This window comes from Podarcis pityusensis (genome assembly GCF_964106645.2).
Source record: "Podarcis pityusensis genome assembly, chromosome: 15".
NCBI classification, from domain to species: Eukaryota; Metazoa; Chordata; class Lepidosauria; order Squamata; family Lacertidae; genus Podarcis; species Podarcis pityusensis.
In genome coordinates this window covers 45,008,845-45,036,285 of record NC_138040.1, presented here as the reverse complement: position 1 = coordinate 45,036,285, position 27,441 = coordinate 45,008,845, and the positions used below count along the sequence as shown (strand labels likewise).

General features: G+C 42.7%; 2 protein-coding genes across 4 annotated transcripts in view; one reads left to right on the top strand and one right to left on the bottom strand.

Annotated features, from left to right (window-relative positions):
• LOC308464206 (craniofacial development protein 2-like) overlaps positions 1-27,441 on the top strand; it is a gene marked incomplete at its 3' end in the record, with an annotated part of 461,435 nt that overhangs the window by 30,860 nt on the left and 403,134 nt on the right. The window lies entirely within an intron of this gene.
• ADAM9 (ADAM metallopeptidase domain 9) overlaps positions 1-27,441 on the bottom strand; it is a 96,502-nt gene that overhangs the window by 57,180 nt on the left and 11,881 nt on the right. For 2 of the 3 annotated variants that reach the window (XM_080982369.1, XM_080982368.1), the window contains exons 2-6: positions 25,335-25,432; positions 24,346-24,410; positions 18,005-18,083; positions 10,378-10,454; positions 117-306 (exon numbers count right to left, since the gene is read on the bottom strand). In XM_080982369.1, coding sequence (XP_080838495.1) covers positions 117-306; positions 10,378-10,454; positions 18,005-18,083; positions 24,346-24,410; positions 25,335-25,432 — 509 coding nt within the window. Of the gene's footprint in view, positions 1-116; positions 307-10,377; positions 10,455-15,276; positions 15,486-18,004; positions 18,084-24,345; positions 24,411-25,334; positions 25,433-27,441 lie in introns of those variants that run through there. The other variant, XM_080982370.1, reaches the window with a different exon arrangement.

Below are 27,441 nucleotides of genomic sequence, written 5' to 3'. Positions count from 1 at the left end.
AAAGGAGTGTAACTAAGTTAGGCATAAACCTCAGTGGGTCTACTCTGAGTAGGGCAAGAATTGGCTACAACCCTTAGAATTTGCTCAGACCTTCAAGGTCATCACAGGACACTCACTCTCAGCCGCTGAGTCTCGCTGTCGGGGTGCTGAGGATCTCTTCCTCCCCACTTTTCTCCAGGAAGCTGGCACCGCATGTGATCCTCATCTACCTTCACGTTCTTCAACCGGTAGATAACGTGTTTGGTGCCTGAGGGCGGATCCAGAGGCTCAATTCCATAGCTGATGCTCTCAATTTGCAATAATCCCCTAGCAATGACATTAATTCATGTGTCAGAATCCCTGGGATGCATTCAGCATAGTGCTAAGAAGATCGTTCTGCCCGCACAAGCATTCCGCTTGCCTGACAGAACCATCTCCCCTCTCCACCTCCCCATCTCTCTGTGTGCTGTTCTGGGGGTTCTCTTGACCCCCCCAGAGTGGATTTGATTTGGGGGAAGTCCCATTATACCATAGGCCTCATTGCTTGAATACAGCCCATTGCTCCCAGAGTATGTGCTGGGATGGGTGAGGATCCTAAACGAAAGCACTCACCTCTGTGGAAAGGAAACCAGGCTTCTGATTCAAACGTGCAAAAACAGCATGAAACACTGTATAGTCCTTCCTGGACAGTATTACAGTACTTCAAACTGCAGGTTCAGAAAAGGGCAACCAACAGGACTTTTATATGCACAAAGGTGGAAGGACTCATTATTATCAACAATGGAAGATTGGCTGTTAAAGCTAACAGACTTAGCTGAGAGGGAGAAACTGACATGTTTAATCAGAGAAAAGTCATTGTTAATATTTGCTAAAGATTGGAACCCTCTCATGAACTTTTTGCATGAAAAAGAAATAATGATATTTGGATTTGAGGATTGAAGATGATGTTTGTTTTAAAAAGTGGCTTTGTGAGGTGTTATGCTAGATTGGACAAAGTGAATGGTGTTTTTACATAGCGGAAATGAGGAAGAATAAGAAGTTCTTTTCATTCTGAATCTTATTTCTCTCTCTTCCTCTTTTAACCTCTTTTCTATTCCTTTTTTAAAATTTCTTTTTCTTTCACCTCCCCCCCCCCCTTTTGCGTTTCTATTGTATCTAGATAAAAATTCTGGTTTGGTTTTTTTTTAAAAAAAGGGAAAAGATCTTAAGCTGCATATTTCTCTCCATAAACCTTAATAAAATTTATTATAAAAATAAAAGGGTAACCAAAATAATCAATGGGATGGAGGCTTCCTGTTTCCGGTGGTGAGAAATGGCTGACTCCGATATGATCGGATCCCAGCTGTGCCGGTAATTCAGGGCTGATATGGGGGTAATTAGCCCTGGCAGACTCCCCAGGGTGGGGGAAGACTGTCTCATAGACCCACAGATTGTCCGAAATTGTCAGCTTGCATCAAGGTGCAAGCGGCATGAAATTGGGTCCCAGAGCACGACACGGCTGGCACTCTCTGAAATCCCTCTCATAGCCGGAAATATCTGTTTGATAAAATAATTGGATTTGGACAACAAACAGACATAGTCTGGACCGAAGAAGACTAAGAAAAAACCTGCAGAACTGTACAGCCCCTGGTGTTTAAGCTCGGACTTCAAAGAGATTCTCATCATGGCGCATGGATTACGGAGGTGTTTGGTACGTCCTTTTTCTCTTCTTAATATCTACAATTGGTTTTCTATGCCAAGCCTCATCAAGAAACTTTTTTTTTAAAGAGTACAGATGGAGTTCTATTAACAATTAAGTATTCAACTGTGCAGCTCTACTCGGACTTGAAATACTTGATAAAGATGAAAGAAGAAACAAGATGGCGCTTGTTAATATGACGCAGCACGGAAAAATGAGAATTCCTCTCCTTTTCAAGGGAAGCAGGAAATATTTGCTGACTGACTTTGTAATGACTTGAGATAAGAATTTGGGACAACATATAGTGCATCTTTTTGCAGAAGTTTATCATTATGAGTGAGAGAGAAGGCTGAATGGATGTCTAGGGCCTGGAGGGGGGGATTGTGTGGTCTCTGAGAGGCTGATCGATCGCCAAATGACTTATATCTGTGGAATACAGTTCATTTACATTGCAATATTGCAAACAGTCTGCCCAACAATCTATAGTAACAACTCAACAACGTGGAAGGTACTGTGTCATATCAAAAGAAAGGTTTGGACAACAGCCCGGATTGGAGTGATTTAACAACTTGGGAGCTGCTGCGTCGTTAAACTTCAAAGGATAAACATGGACAACAGCCTGGATTGGAAGATTGGAATGAAGTCAGGAAAAGCTGCGCTGCTAAATAGACAATTTAAAAAATATATATTTACAAATAAAGCTGTATTCAATGGATGAAAGGATATATGATTTTTGACATGACTGAGAATCGCATAGCCAGGGATGGAGAACTTTAAAGTGTTAAGATCAGAAGGTGGAAAATATGAAAGCAAAGAGAAGAGGAAGGAATGAAGATTTGGAGAAATGCTTCAGAGGTCCAGACTATGGGGAGCCCAGAAAAATTAATAATTACAATTTGGATTACAATTTGGTTTTTTAAATTTTATTTTATTATTTTAATTGGATTATGATTAAGATATTTTGATTGGCTGTTTTTATTGGAAAACCAATAAAAATGTTTTTTTAAAAAAATTGATGGGATGGAGTGAGTCTCCCAAGAAGAAAGTTTGCAGCCTCTGGGACCTTTTCATTTAGAGAAAAGGCAAGCAACTGGTGACATAACAGAAGTTTATAAAAATTATGTGTGATATGGAAAAAGTGGACAGAGAATGTTTTTCTTCCTCTCTCATTACAACTCTCTCATTACAACTCAGTGAAGCTGAATGTTGGAAGATTCAGGACAGATAAAAGAAAGGGCTTCTTCCTGCAGTGCAGAGTTCTGCTACGGAATCCACTCCCGCAAGAGCAGGGGTGGCCACCAACTGGGATGGTTTTAAAAGAGGATGAGATAAATTCATGGCCTGATCCTGCCATCTTCATTTCTTATGGAGTGTGCCTGTTGAATGCTGGGTCACGCACATGCACCAACCAAGCCTACCCACATATGAAAATCTAGCATGCCAGGGAGAATTCCCTCTCACTGAGCAGCTAGCTGTTCTATATGCTCTTCAGCTATTGGTTTGTATTTTATTTTATTTTATTTATCCCCAAGTGATGTACATAATGAAATTATCAGTAAAACACTGTACTGTCAGGCTGGATAGTGGGAGGCCAGGGTCCAAATGCCCACTTAGCCATGAAACTCCCCAACTGATTCTAAACCAATTGCCATTTCTAAGCCTAACCAACTTAACAGGGCTGGCATGAGGATCAGATGGGAGGGCAGGCAGGAGAACCACTTCCGCCTCCTCGAGAGCCTCAGTAGAAAGGCCAGCTGCTCGCCTGCTCTGGAGGATTCAATTTACAAAAAAGGAGATTCCATGTAAACACCAGGAAGAACTTTCTGTTTCACTCTCTTGGGAAGTTGTGGGCTCTCATTCCTTGGAGATTTTCAAGGAGAGGTTGGATAGTCACCTACCATGGATGCTTTAGTTGAGACTCCTACACTGCAGTGGGTCGGACTAGATGTCCCATGAGGTCCCTTCCAACTCTACAATCAATCGTTCTATGAAATACATTTAATTAATCAGCGGCTAATGGCGGAGTTCCTCTAAGCAGAGGAGCTAGCTTCGCGAAAATCGGGTCGTCCGCTACGGCGAAAGCGGAGACCCGTCAGAAATCTCAGGTGGGAGAAGCCTGAGAACGTGGGCGTTCGGCAGGGCACCTGGAGCGCCCCCCTACTCGTGGGGAATCCTTTTTTTTTTAAGGGATCCGGAGCGAGTGGGGTGAGTGGCGCGGTGCTGCGAACTGAATGCTACTTTCGCGGAGTGAAGCCGCGCAGCCATTGCCGGGGAGCGCTGACCTTTTTCCTGTGGATATTTGGATCTAAAGCAACTACCTGTGAGTAAAGTGAAGGAATTGGACTTTTAACAGTTGAATTCGGCTACGAACGGGGGAGGCGTAAAACAGGAAGTCCGCCTTCCTTTTTCTGTAAATAGTGGGAAGCAAGGAGCTTTAAACTGAAGCCTGAAAGACTGCCTTTGACATTTTAATCTTCAGCATAAAACTAGTGAACCCCCCTTGGTCGCAGGGGGAAAAGGGGGGAATTTCTGGACATTACTTCCTTGCAGGAAAAGAGAGTAAAAGTTAATGTTCCATCGCTCGGAACCTGGGAACGGCAGCCATTAAAATCGCTGCATTGTGGAGCTCCACATTGACTGTGAATAGACCAACTAACTGTCAGTGAGTGAAACATTGTCTCAACTATCTTCTCTTGGCTTAAGAGTTACAACTTTGCTCTTGAACTAAAAAGCTTGTTACTAAATATACTGCTATAACTTGTTAGAGTAACTTTAAAGAGGAAAATAAAAAGAAAAGGATACTGTGGACTAATAATACAAGCACCAACTACTTCCCTCTAGAGGAGGATTTTGAAACTGTCATAAGGAGTGGAATTTCCCAGCCTCAAAGACAAAACCCTGGGAATTGTATTTGACCTTGAGAGCCTGGTGTGTTATGGCAGATGGGAAGGGAAAAATAGATTTATCACAGGAAAAGACAACTAGATCCGGCAGAATCTTTCGGAGAGCCTCTACATCTGGCCCTTCTGCTCCCTCTGCAGCTGTGTCAATGTATACTAAATCAAAAGGAGGAATGCCCTCGGAAGAAGATTGGGCTCTTGTTTTAAGTAAAATCAACAGTTCTTTGGAACAAATGAATAAAAAATTGGATCAAAATTCACAAAAATTGGACCAAAACACACAAAGTATAAAAAGTTTGGAACAAAAAGTCAGTTCTAATACAGAAACTATTGAGACACTAGTTAAGGAATCCAACTCAACTAGACAGACTGCAGAGGAAGCTAAGGAAAAGATTGCTACGGTAGAAGTGAAAGTAGCTCAATTGGAAACAGAGGTCCCGGACGTGTGGAAACAAGTACATGACCAAAAACAGATGCTTTCTATGTATGAGCTCAAGGAGAAACAGATAAATTTGAGAATTCGGGGAGTACCTGAACTAGAAAAAGACTCCTTGATAGACTTTCTTACAGAGGAATTCGCAACCTTTTGGAAACGGGACCTACAAAAAGAGGAGTTTAAAATTGTGAGAGCCTTCAGATTGGGAAGAGGTGGGAAGAAGGAGAAGAACAGAATAAGAGACTGTTTGATTACACTTAGATCGAAGGAAGAGAGGGACAAAATTTTGAATTGGCATTACGAGGAGGCCTTGACAATACACAAATTTAGAGTGGAGATATTTAAAGCTATTCCCAAATATCTCTTGGATTTGAGATTCAATTATAGAGATTTGGTTGATCTGTTGAGAAGGAACAGAATTAACTTTCTGTGGGAATTCCCTCAAGGCCTATCTTTCAGCTTTAAAGGAAGAAAAATAAAGATAAGATCATTGGAGGATAAAATAAAGTTCTTGCACAGCTACGAAGAAGACCTACAGAAGGGAATCGGAAAAGAGCCAACATCACCGGAAAGAGGGTCACCAGACAGAGGATTGGAGCAAAGAGTACGGAAGAGAGCATCACCAAAAAAAGATACTTTGGATACTTTGGACATTTCATCATTGTCTTTTGGACTGGACCCCCCCGACAAGGAGTTAACATTATTACCAACAGAAGAGGAACAAGAGCTGGGGGCAGTAGGGGGGGCACCAAAGTAGCTACAGGATGACGCTCCAGGCCCTGAGTTGGAATGTCCATGGCCTCAACATTTCGGAGAAAAGGCGACGAGTGTTTCATTTATTGAAAAAAGAACAATTGGACTTAATTTGTCTACAAGAAACACATTTGACAAGACTACACAGGAAATTATTAAGTAATAAGAAATTAGGCCAAGAATTTATTTCATCAGATAAAGTCAAAAAAAGAGGAGTGGTACTCTATGGAAAGGAGAACCTATCACCCAAATTTATCTTCAAAGATGAACAAGGAAGACTGGTAGCAATTGAAATTCAATTACAAGGAGATAGATATTTGGTGATAGGTATCTATGCACCAAATGAAGGGAAATCGGAATTCTTCAAAAAGCTACATGAAATCTTGATGGATTACATGGATTATAACATGATTTTGATGGGAGACATGAATGGTGTCGTATCTACAAATATGGACAAGGCGCAAAGACAAACAATTACCAAGGATGGAAGACTACCAAAAACATTTTTTGATATGACTGATAACTTGGACTTGATTGACGTTTGGAGAATGAAGAATCCCCTGGGAAGAGAGGGAACTTTCTTCTCGGAGGCAAAAATGACATGGACAAGAATCGACCAAATCTGGGTAACTAGAGGACTGGCCCCAAAGATCAGCAAGGCTGAAATTTGCCCAAAAACCTGCTCTGACCACAATGCGGTGAAGATGGAAATGAAATTAATGCCAATTGGTTCCTTCAGATGGAGGATGAATGACTCTTTATTCAGGAATGATGAATTTATTAAAAAGGCCCAAAAAACTTTGAAAGATTATTTTGAGATAAATATGAATACTTCAGTGGAAAAAAGAGTAATCTGGGATGCAAGTAAAGCCGTAATGAGAGGTTTTTTGATACAACAGAATGCAATTAAGAAGAAAAGGCAAAATGAGAAAAAAGACAAAATTATGGAAAAAATAAAGGAAGGAGAGAAGAAATTGAGGGTGAAACCAAAGTCCCAGGACATCTTAAAAGAAATAAAGTTTTATCAAGTACAATATATGAAATTGATGAACCAGGAAACAGAATGGAAGATTAAACAGATGAGACAAAAGACATTTGAATCGGCAAATAAGTGTGGGAAACTGCTGACTTGGCAATTGAAAAAAAGACAAAAATTAAATACTATTACGAATCTGGAAGTGGAAGGAAAGAATATACAGAATCCAGTTGAAATTAGAAGGTGCTTCCAGAGGTATTTTAAACAATTATATACACAAGAAAAGCAGAACGAAATGGACATTGATAAATTCTTGAAAATAAATGCACTTCAAAAAATTTCCCAAGTAAACAAATTAATGTTGGATTACAAAATAACGGATCAGGAAGTAGAAGGGGCCATTCAGAATATGCAACTAGGTAAATCTCCAGGACCGGATGGACTGACCTCTAGATACTATAGAACTTTGAAAGAATGGTTAATACAACCATTAAAGGAAGTCTGCAATGAAATATTGGTAGAGAAAAGGGCACCTGAATCGTGGAAAGAAGCATATATTACACTCATACCAAAATCAGAGTCTGAAAAGACGCAACTTAAGAATTACCGCCCCATATCACTTCTTAATGTGGATTACAAAATTTTTGCAGATATTTTGGCTAAAAGACTAAAAAAGGTGTTAGCAGAAGAAATTCATAAAGACCAAGCGGGTTTTCTCCCGGGCAGGCATTTGTCTGATAATACGAGGAATATAATTAACATTTTAGAAAAGCTACAAGTGAAGATTAATACCAAAGCAGTTTTGATTTTTGTGGACGCGGAGAAAGCCTTTGACAATATTTCCTGGAGTTTTATGAAGAAGAATTTATTAGGGATGGGGGTTGGTAAAAGTTTTGGAAATGGTATAGGTGCAATTTATTCAGAACAAAGGGCTAAACTAATTGTGAATAATGTAGTGACAGAAGAATTTAGGATTGAGAAAGGAACACGACAAGGTTGCCCAATTTCTCCATTGCTTTTTATTTCGGTCCTGGAGGTTTTGCTAAATATGATTAGAAGGGACAAATTGGTTAAAGGTATACAAGTGGGTTCTAAACAGTACAAATTGAAAGCATTTGCAGATGATTTAGTACTGACTTTACAGGAGCCGGAATCGAGCACGAAAAGAGTATTATGATTGATTCAAGAATTTGGTCAGGTAGCAGGTTTTAAGTTGAATAAGATGAAAACTAAAGTCCTGGAGAAAAATCTGAATGTGATTGAGAGAGAGAAGTTTCAGAGAGAGACAGGTTTGACACTGGTTAAGAAAGTGAAATACTTAGGGGTTAATATGACTGCTAAAAATGTGAATTTATACAAGGATAACTATGAAAAATGTTGGACTGAAGTGAAAAAAGACTTAGAAATATGGTCAAATTTGAAGTTATCGCTGCTAGGCCGAATTGCTGTGATAAAAATGAATGTATTGCCAAGAATGTTATTTCTGTTCCAATCACTGCAAATCTTGGACAAAATGGACTATTTCAAGAAGTGGCAGAGAGATATTTCCAGATTTGTCTGGCAGGGCAAGAAGCCCCGCATAAAATTTAAGATTTTAACTGATGCTAAAGAAAGAGGTGGATTTGCCCTGCCAGACTTAAAACTTTACTATGAATCAGCCGCTTTTTGCTGGCTGAGAGAATGGATGCTTCTTGAAAATACAGACGTTTTGGATTTGGAAGGTTTTAATAATGTATTTGGTTGGCATGCATATTTGTGGTATGATAAGGTCAAAGCACACAAAGCGTTCAAAAACCATATTGTAAGGAAAGCACTGTTTAATGTCTGGATAAGATACAAGGATTTGTTAGAAAATAAAACCCCAAGATGGCTGTCACCTATGGAGGCAAAGGCTCAGAAAAAAACTCAATATGGAGGCCAAATGGCCGAAGTATTGGGAAATCTTGGAACAAGAGGGTGACAGATTAAAATTACAGAGTTTTGAAAAATTAAAAAACAAAGTGCGAGATTGGCTCCATTATTACCAAATAATGAAGGCATACAATCAGGACAAAAAATTAGGTTTTCAAGTGGAAAAATCAAAGTTGGAAACAGAATTGTTTAGACCCTAAAGTTAAGAATTTGTCAAGAATGTATAACTTGCTACTGAAATGGAATACCCAGGACGAAATGGTGAAATCTGCTATGATTAAATGGGCACAGGATGTTGGACATAACATTATGATGGCTGACTGGGAACAGTTATGGACCACTGGTATGAAGTTTACGGCATGTAATGCCTTAAAAGAGAACTTAATGAAAATGATTTACAGGTGGTACATAACACCAGTCAAGCTTGCAAAAATCTACCATCTGCCCGATAATAAATGTTGGAAATGCAATGAAACTGAAGGCACTTTCTTTCACCTTTGGTGGACATGCCCAAAGATTAAGGCATTCTGGGAGATGATCTATAATGAAATGAAAAAGGTATTTAAATATACCTTCTTAAAGAAACCAGAGGCCTTTCTCCTGGGCATGGTGGGCCAATTGATGCCAAAGAAGGATAGAGTTTTTTTTATGTATGCGACAACAGCAGCAAGAATACTCATCGCAAAGCACTGGAAGACACAAGACCTACCTACCAGGGAAGAATGGCAGATGAAGCTGATGGATTATATGGAATTGGCGGAAATGACTGGCAGAATCCGAGACCAGGGAGAAGAGTCGGTGGAAGAAGATTGGAAAAAATTCAAAGTTTATTTACAGAAATACTCTAAAATTAATGAATGTTAGAAAGATGCTGGAAAGAAGTTACATGACTTTAGCAGAAATATTATAAAGAATTAAGTATGAATAGATTGACATTGGGTAAAGAAGTAAATTTAAGTCAAAAATTTCGTTAAATTAAATTATGGAACTAAATTTGTGAAAGAGGGAAAGGACTTGCTAGAACATTTAATTGAACTAGAATACAAAAAAGGAGGTGTGAGGAAGTCGAGGAAATAAGCTAATGAAAGATAAGGATATGAAAATATGGGGTTCTTTTGTATGTTTGTTTGTTCCTTTGGTTTTTTTTTCTTTTTTTAAATGCTTTTGTTTTCTTTTTTTCTTCTTTTTGTATTGTTGATGCTTTGTATATTTCTCTTTTGTTTCTCTTTTCTTTTTTGTAATGTTTAAACTTTAATAAATGTTTTTTTAAAAAACAAATAAATATAGGGACAAAAGACAAAAGAAACTCAAAAAAAAAAAAAAAAATAATCAATTAAGGCAGCCTGACCTTGGCTAAGAAGGACAAGACGAGGTGCTGCAGGGTTGATGGAGAAAATGTCTCCAGCATCTCAGCCAGAATGTCTAGAAGCCCCAGGAGCAAAGGGCAAAAAGGAGAAGTTGCTGTGGCTCACATGGGGGGAGGGGGCGTTTCCCAGCCCAGGGGCTGCATTCCCTCACAGGCCACTTTCTGGGTATTGCGTACCAGTGGTGGTGGTGGGGAGTGTCCAGAGACAAAAAGAGGGAGGAGTCATGAAAATGACTGTATTTGACTCCCAGGCCTGAGGATCTGTACCCCTGGTTTCAGAGGCCACCGTCAGTACACAGAAAGGCAGGTTGCTTTGAGGGAGGGGCAGCCACTATTCTGCCCCCTCCCCCCAAAAAAGCACAAGAACGTATCACTTACCTGAGTCCAGAGCAAGTGCTGACAGCGACCAAGGAATCCGCTACTCCTTTTACATATCCCTGATAGTGGCAGTGATCCTGAATGGGTAGAAAACAAGGGGGGTGGGTTAAGAAATGACTGCATGCAGCGTTTCTTGTTGCTCACAGTGTTGATACCACAACGCTCTCATGAATCAAGAAAATGAGGTGTTGCTATTTTGTGGGTTGGACTCTATTGCATACCTGTTGATTCAGGTCACCCTTTTAAAATGGATTTGGTCTCTTGAGCAACAAGCCTGCTTCTACACACACACACACAACTTTTTTCAGTTAAGGAAAGCACCAGGGAAATTCCCAAGAAAGTGTAAGATAATAATGGCTCATATAACTTGTCCGCAAACAAATCAGAATGGCATTATAGAACTTCCCTGCAAATGCTGTGCAGACACATTGAGAAGAATGCTCAGCAAACATGCCCTCTGGAAGCAATGTAAGGGTACAGCTACATGTACTCAAAGTGTGAAGACATGTGAAATCAAGGTGGTCAAAAAAGTCAAGTATCTGGGAATTTGGATGACGGCAAAGAATATAAATCTTTTTAATGACAATTATCAACCAGTCTGGAAGGAGATTTAAAGAGAATTAGAAATACGGGACAGATTAAAGCTATCAATGACGGGAAGAATGTCTGCGATTAAGATGAATCTATTACCGAAAATGTTGTTTCTGTTACAGACAATTCCGATAATAAGAGGTTTAAGACAATTCAAAGAGTGGCAAAAAACCCTCTCGCGTTTTATATGGCAAGGGAAAAGACCAAGAATTAAATTTAAAATATTGACAGATAAGAAGGAAAGAGGGGGGTTTGCAGTACCTGATCTGAAACTCTATTATGAAGCGGCATGTTTATGTTGGACAAAGGATTGGATAATTCAGGAGAACCTAGACTTGTTAGATTTGGAGGGGTTCAACAATAGATTTGGATGGCACTCTTATCTTTGGTGTGGTAAGGCAAAAGTGCATAAGGGGTTTACAAATCATGTGATAAGAGGTGCCTTATTTGAAGTCTGGGAAAGAAACAAGAATTTGTTGGAAAGGAAAACACCGTGGTGGCTGTCACCAATTGATATATTAACAGTTAAAAAACTGAACATACTAGGGAGAGGGGCCACATATGAGGAAATTTTGATGAAGGCTGAAAAAGGTTGGAAATCAAAGCCCTATGAGTGTATTGCTGAAAAATTGACAGGATGGTTGCAATACCATCAAGTCAATGATGTCTTTAAAGAGGATAAAAAAATAGGATTTGAGGACAAAAAAAATCGAAATTTCAAATAGATATTTTAGAGAGTAAATCCAAGCTATTATCAAAAATGTACAATCTCTTACTAGAATGGAACACAAAAGATGAATTTATAAAAGAGGCTATAAGAAAATGGGCTATTGATTTAGGACATAGCATAGAATATGATGTATGGGCCAAACTCTGGAATGAGAGCATAAAATTCACCGCTTGTCTGCCTTAAAAGAAAATGTTATGAAGATGGTTTATCGTTGGTATCTCACTCCCACCAAATTGGCAAAAATGTATAGAACAAGTAGTAAAACCTGCTGGAAGTGCAAGGAAAAAGACAGCGATTTCTATCACATGTGGTGGTCTTGCAATAAAATAAAAGAGTTTTGGGATGCGGTTTACAACGAGTTAAAAAAGATGTTTAAGTACAGTTTTCCCAAAAAGCCGGAAGAATTTTTGCTAGGTTTGGTGGGAGAAGGGATTAAAAAGATAGATCAAAGATTATATTTATATGCAACAACTGCAGCCAGAGTTCTGATAGCTCTAAAGTGGAAGCAACAGGAGATGCCGACGATAAGAGAATGGCAGATAAAGTTGGCTGAGTATGCTGAGATGGCTAAATTAACACACAGAATTCACAATCAGGAGGAGACAAAGTACCAAAAAGAATGGAGTAAATTTATGGTTTATATAAGTGAGAATTGTACAAATATGAAAACGTTGGCAGGATTGAAATACCTCTCATGTCGTGGCATAATTTATAATTAAAGAATCTGTAAACTATAGAATGGAATAGGAAAACTGCTGGAAGGGAAGGACGGAAGCTAATGGATCTATGAAACACAAAGTAGGATACATGTAACAAGATGTGATGTTTTGGTGGTGGGTGGTGGGAGTTGGTTGGTGATTGTAAATTTCAATAAAAATCAAATTTAAAAAAATAAATCAAAGTGTGAAGACATGTGATAGCAGATTCTCTGTAGTGACACCCCAACTATGAAATTATCTCCACGCTCAGGTACACACAGATGTCAGCTATGTTTCTGAGTTTCCAGAACCAAGTTAAGACACATCTATTTACTAAGACATTTGGTGAATTTAGTGGAACTGTCCAAGGTCCTACGATTATTATGAAATGCTACTGTTTCATTGTTGATAATGGCTTGTTTGATGTGTGGAAGCAGCCTTGGGATCTACTCCGAAGGAAGGCAGCTTAGGAGTTCGACAAATTGAGACTTTGCACAGACACCTACTCCCTCGACCTGCCACCTGGATCAGGGCAATTTACCCTGTGTTGTCCCAGGGACCAGACACCCGACACCAGAACCACCTCCAAAATAATTCACGGATGGGGATATCTTTTTTTAAAGGGATTCAAATCCTATTTTGTTATACAGCTAGGAAAGCTAGGACTCTCCCACTTAACACATCAGGCAGGATCCGATCTTCCTGCTTAACAGCTGTTAATCAGGAGGGCCTATCAGGAGGGCTGCTGCTGCTTCATATACAAGGCAAATGTCCTCTCCTCCACTGCCCCCCAGGACCAGGAGGGGCTTGAAGAGACAGGAATGGCAGCAACTTCCATGCAGGAGAATGTCATGGCTGAAGTTTTTTGAAGGCAGAAACTGTTCAGAACTGGAAAGTACTGGTCTATTCCAGTGTGTCTGTAACTGTTCATTTCTGCTGAAACAGTAGGACATGTTATGAGTTACCCTGTACTTTCTTGATATGTTATCTCAAGGACACTGAGCCAGAAGAGATATAGCAGTTGTTCAGGGAACTGCCTGGTTATTCCTACTTTTGTTTTCTTCTCTTCGCATCCTCTGAGTTTCTATACATTTATTCTTGAGGGGTTTTTTTGCTGTAACTAAGCCTAATCCTTAATAAAAAATTCCCTTTGCTAATGTGTTTTGACTCTGTGTGATTTATTGAAACCCAACACATCCGTTCCACCAAGCTTCTGCTACTCTGCTCTTCCACAAGAGAAGGAGTGCCTTGGGACTTAAGGCCAAATCTTGCAGATTGCTTGCGCACGCATGCGCACCATCCAGCGAGGGTACATAAGTTTGGGTGGAGGCATGGTCACCCTGCTGCTTCAGCAGTCCAGTTGGGAGCAGAAGCCAGTGGAGGGGATGCCAACCGCTTAGCCGCCGGAAGCACTGTGCACCTTTGTAAGAAAAACACTGGGGCCCAACTGGATTAGTAGAATGTCTGTCATCTGGTGGGTGGGGCTTCTGTGTTGTGCTCCAGAACTGGCCCCTCCCTTTGGGTGTCCAGTTCAATTCAGTCCAAGAGACCAAGTGTCCTTCTGGCCCCAGGATGTGCTTTTAGTCTCTCTCAGACAGGATGTCACTGTGTTACAGTTTTCTTTATTATTAAAGCTTTGTTTGAGCCTTTACTTTGCTGAAAGAAAAGCAACTCTGCTGAAGAATGGTGGAATATCCTAAACTGGAAGAGTGAAGGGATATTCCCAGTCTTTAAGGATGATTCATTTTCTTTTTCACCCCCACCCTCCACAACATGCCTTAGGAGCTACCCTAAGGGTGCGCTTTGCCAATAAAGAATTAGACTGCAAGCTGTCTGTCCTTCTTGGGCTGCGTGTGCTCGGAACACCAAGGGGAGCCCCAAAACATCTGGAGGGTCACAGGTTCCCCCATCGCTGATGCAGAAAGAGAAACCTATCAGTGTCTGTTCAACAATTGTAGCTAAATAGAACCTCCAAGTTCAGCAGCAGTATATCAATGAACACCAGGTTGTGTGATGGGTCTGGAAGCCTTTCGCAAAAAATACCTCTGCTCACTCATAGATATATTTACAGTCTTTATTTACATACATATTTACAAGGTACAGGACATAGCTTCATGCATCCGAATCCTCGGTAGCAGATCCAGGAAGTGGGAGCTTTTGGCTCCTCCTCCAGCAGAGGAGCTTGGGAAGCCCCAAGCGCCTTCTATGTTCCCTGCGTTTTAACCCCCTTCTGTCCTGTGCTGAAGGAATGGGCACTGACTCTCCCTCTGTCTCTAACTGGTTGAGTGGTGTTGATGGTCTCCAGCATCTGGGAGCGTCCTCCAGTGGCGTAGCGTGGGGGATGCAGGGGGGGCCGGCCGCACCGGGCGCAACATCTGGGGGTTAGGGTTAGGGGGTGCAAATCCACGGGTTAGGGGGCGCAAATCCACGGGTTAGGGGGCGCAAATTACTTGCCTTGCCCCGGGTGCTGACAACCCACACTACGCCACTGGCGTCCTCGCTGCTTGAGTTCCTTCTGCTTGCTTGTCCTCCTCTCCCTCTCCTGTCTTTTCTAACGGCTCCTGTTCTTCCCCCTCCCTCAGCTCCGGGGACAGGTTGCTAGTCAGCAACCATGTGACAGGTTGACCTTTCCTCCCCATTTGTGGGCTTCCTGGAGGCCTCTGAGTAGCCACTGTGGAAAGCAGTGAGCTGGGCCGGAGGGACTCATGGTCTGAACCAGCAAGGCTCTTCTTCTGTGCTTTGCAAACATGCAAAACAAAGAAAGGAAGGGGGGAACTCCCACAAAGGGACTATTTGCTTACAACAACTAATTAGCCAGCAAAGCCAAGAGCCTACTAATAAAAACATGGTAGAGACATAGGAAGCCCCCAGTCATTTTACCTCAGTAGTGTCCACACTGACTGGCAGAGGTTCTCCAGGATTTGGGGCAGGAAACTTTCCCAGTCCTACTGGAGATGCTGGCATAGATGCTCTACCATCCAATTACATGACAGAAACTGACTTCCATCTCAATAACCACAACATCACCAGGCAGCCAGAGTTCAGAGACACACATCTGGAAGGAACTCGCTTGGCGGGGGAGGGGAGAATGCCACACAACACCTGGAAGCTGACAGAGTTTTGGAGCTGTTAGGAAGTAAGCATGATCTCCAAGACCTTTGGAAATACAAGCAGGGTGCTAGGAAATGTCTCACAAGTAGCACTGGGGCCTATGAGCATGTGAATGATGCCATCCACATTCAAGCCAGGGCTTTAAAAAAAATTAAATGCCAGGTTAAGGACAGGGAGCAGCCTGTCCTCAGGAACACAGCAGGTAGTGAGCAGGCCAAGGAGAAGACTACCCTTTACCCGGAAGGTCCATGACAGATCACTGCCTAACGCTACAACATCTCATCAACAAATACAAATCTGGAGGACAGGCCTCACTATACGCTGCCTTCGTTGACCTAAAAGCAGCTTTTGATACATCCAGAACCACACTTTGGGGCAGACTACAGGGTACCAATATAGATAGAAGGCTCCTGCTCCTAATTCAGGCACTGCACGCAAACACGGCCCTTAGAGTCAGGTGCAGCCGCCTAGGACACCTAACGGACCCAATTAAAACCTTCAAAGGAGTCAGGCAAGGGTGCCTACTGGCCCCTCTACTATTTAATTTCTATCTAAATAACTTAGTATCTGCACTCAATGACTCAGAACTGCACCCGCCAAAGCTTGCAAATCGGCATATTTCAGTCCTGCTATATGCCGATGATGCGGTAATTCTATCTAGAACCCCCATTGGACTCAAAACAGCACTAAGAAAGCTCGCAGCATACTGTGAATCTGAATGTCTCAAAATCAACTATCAAAAGACCAAGATACTCGCTTTTGGGGAAAAACCAAAGCTTAGAAGCTGGGAACTCCAAGGCCATAAATTAGAACAAGTCACAAACTATAAGTATCTAGGAATGGTGGTACAGGCCTCGGGAACCAACAAACTACACATAAACTTCATCGGGAGTTCAGCGGAAAAAACCGCAAATTGTATTCTTAAATTCTTCAGAGCACAAGGGGCTTCTTGGTCCCCGCAGCTCTAAAATTATACAAGGCCAAAACTTTGGCACAACTCCTGTATGGTTCCTTTTTGGGTCCGCCTTCCTCTGCTTTCTCCCCCCTTGAGAGAGTTCAATCTAGACTTCTTAGAGCTCTCCTCCAAGTCCCCAGATGTGTCTCAAACGCATGGGTTAGATTGGAAACGGGGATGATGAGAGTGGAGGCTAGCATTTGCTTAACATCAATATACAAATAGCTGACATTGAATCTGCTCCCCCGAGAGATAGCCCCACTGATCCTCTGCGACCAATTCCAGTCAGGCTGGCAGACTGCAGTTCTGAACACCCTCCCGAAACTGGGTTTTGCCCCTCAGGCCCTTCTAAGTCTGGGCTTGGGCCAGGCAAAAGCCACGGTCAGGCAAAGAATATTAGATACCGAGAGACAACAGGACTGCGCAAGGTGCCCCGACTATAAAATTGGAGAAATCGAGAGATACATAGCCGCACCAGCAGCATATCTCTTCTTTCTTGTATCTAGAAATGCAAGAAGGGCATTTACACTCGCCAGAAGCACGGCTCTTCCCTCGCCAGTCCTGGATGGAGCCTTTAGAAAAGTCCCCTATGCCCAGACACTTTGCACCTGTCCATTGGGAGAGATAGGAAGCCCAGAACACTTGTTCTTTAAATGTCCCTTTTATGAAGAAGCACACAGTAAGTTCATTGATCCCCTACTGGTGAGGTTCGCCGACTTCCCGCAAAAGCAAAAATTTGACCTTTTGCTGTTAGGCAAAGACCAGAAGAAGACCTGGATGGTCGCCAGATTCTGTGTGCAAATCTGTAGACGCAGACCATCGCCCAACTCAAAATAGTCCGGCATGAAAATCCCCAAACTCGGTTCCATGGACTCTGAGTCAACTCCCTGGGATAGTTTATTGTTGCACATTGTGTCTAAATTTATTGTTGTACATTGTTTTAATTGTCTGTTTTAACCATATTTGCACATCAGTTTCTAATGCTGTGAGTGTCCTCTATTTCAGAGGCTTCTACTCTGCAGCCTCTTATAGTTGTTTTAACTGTGAGTCTTTTAGTTCTTACGCTCTTACAGTTGATTTAACTGCATGTTTTTATCTGTTTTAATTATCAGTTTTTATCCATCCATTATCCGTGTTTAATCTTGTATTTGATTCAGATGTTTTATCCTATGCTTGTTTCCTTGTCCTTATTTGCTCCAACATTTATCAGTTAAAAAAAAATCCTAACTGCTATTTTATTTATATGTTTGTTTGTTTTTTATCCTGGTCCGTGACCGTAATAAAGTTCAAGACAAGACTAGCCTTTACCTTGCAGTGGTATTTTTCTACATTCAGGGAGGGTGTTCAAACATCCAACCCCCAATACCACTCTTGCAGACACAGCAACCCTCAGCCCTATTCCTACATCTCAGGCAATTTAACTCATTTGCCCTTGGCTCCCACTTGTGCCTGGAAAATCTTTGCTACTTTACTTCTCCAGATGCCAGCCCAGCAGGATGGAGAGGCAGGCTCCCAAGAAATGTATTTGAAAGGAAAACATACCTTGAGATCCAGAATCTCAGAATGCAGCGAGCCGTCAGCATTGTAAGTATAAACTGTGAAGTCTTTGGGCACAAGGGCTCTGGAGGAATTGGAGAGGGAATTATGGGAAGAAACGCATTAGGCAACAATTGTTTTAAAGATTAAGGAAAAAATGCGGAACCAGCAATGTTGAGCTGCGAAGTTGGAAGGGAACGAGGAAAGGCAGGTTCAAAAGCCAGTCTGCTAAACCACCTGAACCCCCTCCCTACCTTCAGAGTCTTGTTTTTCAAACCCTCCCAAGGCAGCTTTGAAAAATAAGCAAAAGAGTACAGCATTTAACTTAAGCAAAATTAAAAACCTGAAAATTAAGAATGTTCTTAGACCTCATGCTTAAAAGGAACGAACAGTAACATCAGAGCTTGCAGGGCAGCGGCGCGCGCCTAGCGGCGCACGCAGTTTGATCCATCTTTTAGATTTACGGGAGCTAGTCTCAAACGTTTGTTGGGGGAGACCTAGGTTTTTTGGGGGGGAGTTATTTGTCCTGTCTTCATGCTTTTTATGATGGAGGACCGCTGTAGCCACCCCCAATGACACGTTCTCAAGATGGAGGGTGAGGGAACAGCTGCAGTCACCTGCGGTTCCTGCGCAATGTTTGCCATCTTGCCAAAGGTTGCAGGCAGCTTTACCTGCAGCAATTGCATGTTGATTGCCCTCTTAGAAGACAAAGTCCAGCAACTGGAGGAACGTGTAGCTACGCTCCAAAGAATTAAGAGAGCTGGAGCTCTTCTTGGAAGCAACAGAGCACACTGTCTCCGCCAAGGAGGAGACAGGGGACTCCCCTGAGAAGGAGGCTAGTTCACCAACACAGGAGCCAGATATATGGAGAAACGTGACTCAAAGAAGTAGGAGGCCCAGGGTTCGCTCTGAATGTTTAGAAATACACAATTGCTTTGAGGTCCTCTCCCCTAGCATGGAAGACGAAGAGCAGACTCCATTTGAGGATCTCTCCCTCATTACAGTCGATCAGGTATATGAAGACGAGCAGCAAAGTCAGTCCTCAGGGAATGTGCAGGCGACCTTGGAACGGACAGCTCACAGAAGAACCCCGACCAAACCTAAGAGGAGGCGTGTAGTGGTGATAGGGAATTCCCTACTGAGGGGAACAGAAGCAGTGATCTGTGGGCCTGACAAGATGTCTCGGGAAGTGTGCTGTCTCCCCGGGGCTACGATCCAAGATGTAACTGAACGACTGCAAGGAATCATAAAACCTACTGACAAATACCCCTTCCTCTTGGTTCATGTGGGAACCAATGACACTGCAAGCAATAGCCTCCAGAAGACCAAAAGAGACTACGAGGCTCTGGGCAGGAAACTGAAGCAATTAAATGCACAAATTGTCATCTCATCTATCCTCCCAGTTGAACGACGTGGCCCAGGGAGAGAGGGAAAAATAGTGGAAGTGAACAGCTGGCTTCACAAATGGTGTAAACAGGAACGGTTTGGATTCTTAGATCACGGACTGCAGTTTCTTGAAGATGGACTTCTGGCAAGCGATGGGCTGCACCTCACAATGGTTGGGAGGAATGCTTTTGCCAAAAATCTCAGAAACCTCATCAGGAGGGCTTTAAACTGACTAATGTGGGGGAGGGAGACAGTGCTCCTGAAGGTAGGAGTCTATCAATTGATGAAGATGATCATCCAAATGTCATAGACCAAATGGAGCAAACAGCACGCAGACCTAGTGGTGGGAGGAAAAAATCCTTAAATAAGAGACACGGGGGAATGAGTAATGGACTTCTATGTCTGTACACTAATGTGAAAGCATGGGAAATAAACAAGATGAGCTTGAGCTCTTGGTACAGCAAACTAAATATGGCATAATAGGCATCACTGAAACCTGGTGGGATAAGTCCCACGATTGGAATGTAATAATGGAGGGATACAACCTATTTCAGAGAAACAGACCAAACAAGAAAGGAGGGGGAGTAGCGTTATATGTCAGGGATGTGTATACCTGTGAAGAGATCCAAGATTTAGAACCTCAAAGCCAAAGTGAGAGCATTTGGGTCAAAATTAAGGGAGAGAAGAATAACAGTGACCTCATTGTGGGAGTTTACTATAGATCCCCAAGCCAAACGGAGGACATAGATGATGCCTTCCTGGAACAGATGGCCAAGCATGCAAAAGGAAGGGAGATAGTAGTAATGGGGGACTTCAATTACCCGGATATTTGTTGGATGTCAAACTCAGCCAAGAGCCTAAGGTCAAACAGATTCCTCACTGGCCTTGCAGACAACTTCATTGTCCAGAAAGTGGGAGAAGCAACAAGAGGAACAGCCATTTTAGATCTGGTCCTAACCAATGTTGATGACCTGGTTAGTGGGGTAGAAGTGGAAGGATCATTAGGCGCGAGTGATCATGCTCTTCTGAAGTTTACTATACAGCGGAAAGGAGCAGCCAAGCATACTAGGACTCAATTTCTTGACTTTAAGAAAGCCGACTTCATAAAACTTAAGGAAGTGCTGGGTGAGATCCCATGGACTGTAATACTAAAAGGAAAGGGAGTTCATGATGGCTGGGAGTTTGTTAAGAGGGAGATAGTAAAAGCACAACTTCAGGCAATACCAATGAGACGGAAACATGGAAGGTGCCTAAAGAAGCCAGGGTGGCTATCTAAAGAACTTTTAACTGAGTTAAGGTTAAAAAAGGATGTGTACAAAAAATGGAAAAGGGGGGAAACCACCAAAGAGGAATTCAAACAAATAGCCAGCACGTGTAGACACAAAGTTAAAGCACAGAATGAACTCAGGCTTGCTAGAGAGGTTAAAAGCAACAAAAAAGGCTTTTATGGGTATGTTCGTAGCAAAAGGAAGAACAAAGAAACAGTGGGGTCACTCAGAGGAGAAGATGGTGAAATGCAAACAGGGGACACAGAAAGAGCTGAACTCCTCAATGCCTTCTTTGCCTCAGTCTTCTCCGATAAAGAAAACAATGCCCGACCTGAAGAATTTGGAGCAAATGATTCAGCAGAGGAAACACAGCCCAGAATAACTAAGGAGATAGTACAAGAATACTTGGCTAGTTTAGATGTATTCAAGTCTCCAGAGCCAGATGAACTGCATCCAAGAGTATTAAAAGAACGGGCAGATGTGATCTCAGAACCACTGGCAGTCATCTTTGAGAATTCCTGGAGAACAGGCGAAGTCCCGGCAGACTGGAGGAGGGCAAATGTTGTCCCTATTTTCAAAAAGGGGAAAAGAGAGGACCCAAATAATTACCGCCCAGTCAGTCTGACTTCAATACCAGGGAAGATTCTGGAGCAGATCATTAAGCAAACAGTCTGTGAGCACCTAGAAAGGAATGCTGTGATCACCAATAGTCAGCATGGATTTCTGAAAAATAAGTCATGTCAGACTAACCTGATCTCGTTTTTTGACAGAATTACAAGCCTGGTAGATGAAGGGAATGCAGTGGATGTAGCCTACCTTGATTTCAGCAAGGCATTTGACAAGGTGCCCCATGATATTCTTGTAAAGAAGCTGGTAAAATGCAGTCTTGACTATGCTACCACTCAGTGGATTTGTAACTGGCTGACTGACCGAACCCAAAGGGTGCTCATCAATGGTTCCTCTTCATGCTGGAGAAGAGTGACTAGTGGGGTGCCAAAGGGTTCTGTCTTGGGCCCGGTCTTATTCAACATCTTTATCAACGACTTGGATGATGGACTCAAGGGCATCCTGATCAAATTTGCAGATGACACCAAACTGGGAGGGGTGGCTAACACCCCAGAGGACAGGATCACACTTCAAAACGACCTTGACAGATTAGAGAACTGGGCCAAAACAAACAAGATGAATTTTAACAGGGAGAATTGTAAGGTATTGCACTTGGGGGGGGAAAATGAGAGGCACAAATACAAGATGGGTGACACCTGGCTTGAGAGCAGTACATGGGAAAAGGATCTAGGAGTCTTGGTTGACCACAAACTTGACATGAGCCAACAGTGTGACGCGGCAGCTAAAAAAGCCAATGCAATTCTGGGCTGCATCAATAGGAGTATAGCATCTAGATCAAGGGAAGTAATAGTGCCACTGTATTCTGCTCTGGTCAGACCTCACCTGGAGTACTGCGTCCAGTTCTGGGCACCACAGTTCAAGAAGGACACTGACAAACTGGAACGTGTCCAGAGAAGGGCAACCAAAATGGTCAAAGGCCTGGAAACGATGCCTTATGAGGAATGGCTAAGGGAGCTGGGCATGTTTAGCCTGGAGAAGAGGAGGTTAAGGGGTGAGATGATAGCCATGTTCAAATATATCAAAGGATGTCACATAGAGGAGGGAGAAAGGTTGTTTTCTGCTGCTCCAGAGAAGCGGACACGGAGCAATGGATCCAAACTACAAGAAAGAAGATTCCACCTAAACATTAGGAAGAACTTCCTGACAGTAAGAGCTGTTTGACAGTGGAATTTGCTGCCAAGGAGTGTGGTGGAGTCTCCTTCTTTGGAGGTCTTTAAGCAGAGGCTTGACAACCATATGTCAGGAGTGCTCTGATGGTGTTTCCTGCTTGGCAGGGGGTTGGACTCGATGGCCCTTGTGGTCTCTTCCAACTCTATGATTCTATGATTCTATGATACCTCATTAAAAACAGGATTAGTTATAAACTCCCCTCTTTTCTTTTTATCACTACCAAACAACCCTCTTTCAGAAAATAAACAAAACATTATAAAAATAATAAATGAGGCTTTTTAAAACTTTTGAAAAAATAAGTGCTTTCACAGAACTGGACCTGGAAGAAGAATGAGGAAAAAGTAAAGATTTGCAAACAGAAGGCTGTGAGAACAAGGAATCAGAAGGGGGGGAAAGAACTGTTGCTTTTATAATTCTATCCTTGCAATTATGGTATATTCTAAATGAAATCATAAAGATTTTTTTTAAACAAAAAGCAGCAGCTGGAGAAATATCAGTGCATTTCACTATGAATGGAGAAGGATCACACACATTTGATGTAGCTGTGTCCCCCCCTTTTATAATATACGGTACATTACAACAAATGGCCTATTGCAAACCACATTTACAGATTACCGTATTTTTCGCACCATAGGACGCACCGGACAATAGGACGCACTTTGTTTTAGAGGGGGGAGAACAAGAAAAAAAAAATCTCCCCCTCTCTGCCCAGCGCCCCTTCAGCGAAGTGGCAGGAGGCGCTGTGCAGAGAGGGGGAGAACTTTCCCCCTCTTGTTTTCCCGCTCTAAAACAAGGTACCGTTTAAGGTGCGTTCAGGCGGCTACCTTGGAAGCCTGGAGAGCGAGAGGGGTCGGTGTGCACTGACCCCTCTCGCTCTCCAGGCTTCAGGTTCCTTTCGACCTGCTCTTTGGGGCTGGCGGGGGGAAGCCCACCACCAGCCCCAAAGAGCAGTTCAGGGAGCAGCGGAGAGGCTCCTGCCATAGCCGTGCGTCACCTCTCAAGCCGGGAGAGGGTCGCGGGGCTATGGCTTCTTTAGCCCCGCGCGCGCTCTCCCGGCTGAAGAGGTGACGCGCGGCTATGGCAGGAGCCTCTATAGCCGCACGTCACCTCTCCAGCTGGGAGAGGGTCGCGGGGGGCTGCTTTAGCCCCGCGCGCGCTCTCCCGGCTGGAGAGGTGACACGGGGCTGTAGAAGCTCCTGCCATAGCCGCGCGTCACCTCTCCAGCCGGGAGAGGGTCGCGGGGCTATGGCGTCTTCGCTCCATAGGACACACACACATTTTCCCTTCATTTTTGAAGGGAAAAAAGTGCGTCCTATGGAGCGAAAAATACGGTAATAACCTTTAAGGAAAGTTGCTTTCTTTATCAGAAATAAGCTGGCATGTCACCATGATGGCGAAGCCAAAAGTGCTTTGCTGGTGTTTAGTATGGAAGCCGAGGGGGCAGGCAGAGAAATCAAATCAACCAGTTGTTTCCTCTGGAGGGCTCTCAAGTGACCTGTAGACCAGGGGTCAGCAACCTTTTTCAACAGGGGGTTGAAACCTCAACAGGGGGTTGAAGCCTCAGACCTTGTGGGGGGCCGGACTATATTTTTTTGGGGGGGAGGGGAATGAACAAATTCCTATGCCCCACAAATAACCCAGAGATGCATTTTAAATAAAATGACACATTCTACTCATGTAAAAACATGCTGATTCCCGGACTATCCGAGGGCCAGATTGAGAAGGCGATTGGGCCACATCCGGCCCCTGAGCCTTAGTTTGCCTACCCATGCTGTAGACTAAGCCCTGTACAGGTCACTTTCAGAACCAGGGAAAAGAGCCAAACAGACCAATTTAAACTCAGAATAACCAGGAGGAAGGAAAACAGCCCAGTGTAGCTGGAAATGAGTCACTTACTTGTTTTTTTCTAGTTCAAGTGTATACTTTGTTCCTTCAACATCAACTTCAAAAGATAGTTCATCCTCAAAAGAAGAAGGAATAATCAAGCAACCTCTCTGGGAATCCTCAATTAATTATCGACATGTTCCGAACAATCCAGAGATTTCCAGTCCTGTCCGCCCCCCGCCTAGCAAATACACCCTTGTGTGTATGGTGGAGGTGCATCACCCACCCTTTCCATATATACACATTACAGAAAGCAGTTTACATCCATGAAAATCATAACATGAAAAATAACAGCACTGTCAGCAATATAAAAATCATAGTGTAACAACCACAAATTAAAAGGATAATAATATCAGCAGAGAAAATGTACTTTCCCACTAAAACCCACTAAGCAAGACCAACAAAAGTCTGATTGAAATTGCTCTGCAAGACATAGTAGCACCCTGTCTATGTTTTTCTCTCTGAATGCTCAGCTTTTGGTGCATTTTCTCTTTATTTAATGAAATAGTTGCAAAACCATCAACTGGCTTTGTATGTCAGGTATGGGGAACCACATTTTTAGGTTATTTTTTCAAAAGTTGTTGCATTTTGACAGTGGCGGGTGAGGAGGCCCTTGTAAGTTTTTCTGCCTCAGTTGCCAAAATAACTTGATCAGTTATGCACCATGATGTAGGCAGAGGGAGCACCATGTGCTCTTCACCTCATTCAGCCAAATGTCTCAGCCCTGTGTACTGTTGACTTCACAAACATTAGACAATAGGTGCTGCTCACAACAAGCTTCTGCAACAAATATGCAGCTCTCTCTCTCTCTCTCTCTCTCTCTCTCTCACACACACACACACACACACACACACACAGTTTAGTCCTAGGCTGCCCTGAACCCTCGGCAGCTGTACCATTCAGGAAGCACATCCATGCTTAATTATTTCACAGCTGCTTCCAGATATGTGTACAAAAAGCAGAAAGCAACATGCTGATGATGAAATCCTGCTCTGAAATACCTCTGCTACCCTGGATGTCAGCACATCGCGGTGTTTTCTTGTTATCCTCTTGGGGACAATAATTTCGTAAGCAGACAGCTGAGATAATGGCTGAAAACCTAGAAAGATACAGGGAAATGTTAATGGATTAAAACACTGTCAAATTGATAAAGTCAGTGAAACCAGATAGCTTATCCACAGGTCCCTGAGTAACAGCGGCAAGAGGACTAATTGAACCTTAAGACAGCTGTTGGGCACAAATTTGATGGCTTTAAGATCAGCACATGGATGCCACAGGCTGAAACAGGTTTAACAGTCATTCGTCTCCACAGGAAACCATCAGAAATGACTCCAAGGGCACTTACTCAGATACGTTCTGGGGGTCATTTTGTTTCTGTTTTCTGGGATCGAGTGCCGGGGTTCTTTTCCTTGGAGAAGCTAACACATGAAATTAAGGTCACCCAGGGATCTGCTGCACCACAAGTTTTTGCAGCCAAATTGTGCCCTTTGTTTTTTTTTACTCAATATGAACACTCATGCTATGGGTTGCCTCATTACACCTAAGTACGATTTCATTCGGAAGAATTACAGAACTTATTTGGCTCTTTGCCTCCTCCTCACACTTTTCAAGCTTCTTCTTTTCTTTTTCTGCTATTCCACTAATATTATTATGGTAATCTTTGTACAAAATGTTCCTTTCATATCTCCAATTTTCTTGAACAGATCTCTGGTTCTTCCAATTCTGTTGTTTTCCTCTATTTCTTTGCTTGCTATTCTTTGGAAATCTGCATTCAATTTCCTGTATCTTTCACTATCTCCCTCGCATTTTGCTTGCCTTCTCTCCTATTTGTAAGGCCTCATTGGACAGCCACTTTGCTTTCTTGCATTTCCTTTTCGTTGGGATGGTTTTAGTTGCTGCCTCCTATACAATGTTACGAGCCTCCATCCATAGTTCTTCAGGCACTCTGTCCACCAAATCTAAATCCTTAAACATGTTCCTCACTTCCCCTGTGTATTCATTATTTTACTGGTGCTGATTTAATATAGGTCTTGCTTTACTCTGGTGTTGTTGCTTTTTAAATTGCATTCATTGTGGTTTTAATATACTTCTTTGCCCCACCCTGGGGTCTTGAGGTGAAGAGAGGGCTATAAATACTTGAAATAACAAAGCAAGCGGTCTAAAGCCAAAAGAGCCACAGCTAAAAACACTGAAACAGGGAGCGGTCAAGCTGGCTCATCCCATGGAAATTGCTGAAAGGGGTACGTGGACATTTTGCTTCATAACCTTTATTTTAGGAAGACCAGAGACCTACTTTGTTTTTGATTTTTAATGAAAGCTTAGAGTCTGGAGCGCATGCTGTTTATGTGTGCTCTATATTGTTACCACAGGTACCTGCCTCTCTGTAGCCCTTCAGTATATCCAGCATCTTTGCTAGTGAACAGCAACTAGCCACATCTAACACTTCCTCCACTCAGGGTTGCAGCCTGGAAAATCTGCTTTTCATTCAGAAAAGAAAAGAAAAGGAGATCTTCAAGGAAAAATTACAAGGAATTATACGTAACCTGCAGTTTGGACCTCAGAGTGCAAAGAACTACACTGAACTTGAAGCCCACATTTCCACTTTGTTACGTTCAGATGAAATTGTGTCCTTCACTCTTTAAAGCATGTCACATCCAAGTCTCATGTTAATCCAAGTCTCAAAAACATACCAGGATTTCAGCACTCAGCATTTTCACCAGCAAAGCTGAGGGAAACTGCTACTGAACAGTAACATTTGCAGGTACTGAGGAGGTGTACTGGAGATTACTTTTCCTTATTAAGTACAATTTAACTACATGCATGAGAAAAATAATGCTGTAGCTATTATAATAAAAATGTATGGTTCAAGTTGGAAGGTTGGTGAGTCCACAACACTGTCATGATTAACTTCCCTAAGGACCAGTTCTCATTGCACTTGTGCAGCTTCCTCTCCCGCTCCCCAGCACTGTCTTCAACATCCCAACCCTATTTTTGAAACTACTTCTCTCTTCCACTCAGCTGCCCCACATTGCACCTGTTTTGACTTCTCCCCCTGCTTCTGCAATCCTGCTTGCACACAGAGAACTGTCCATACATGGCAGCAATAGA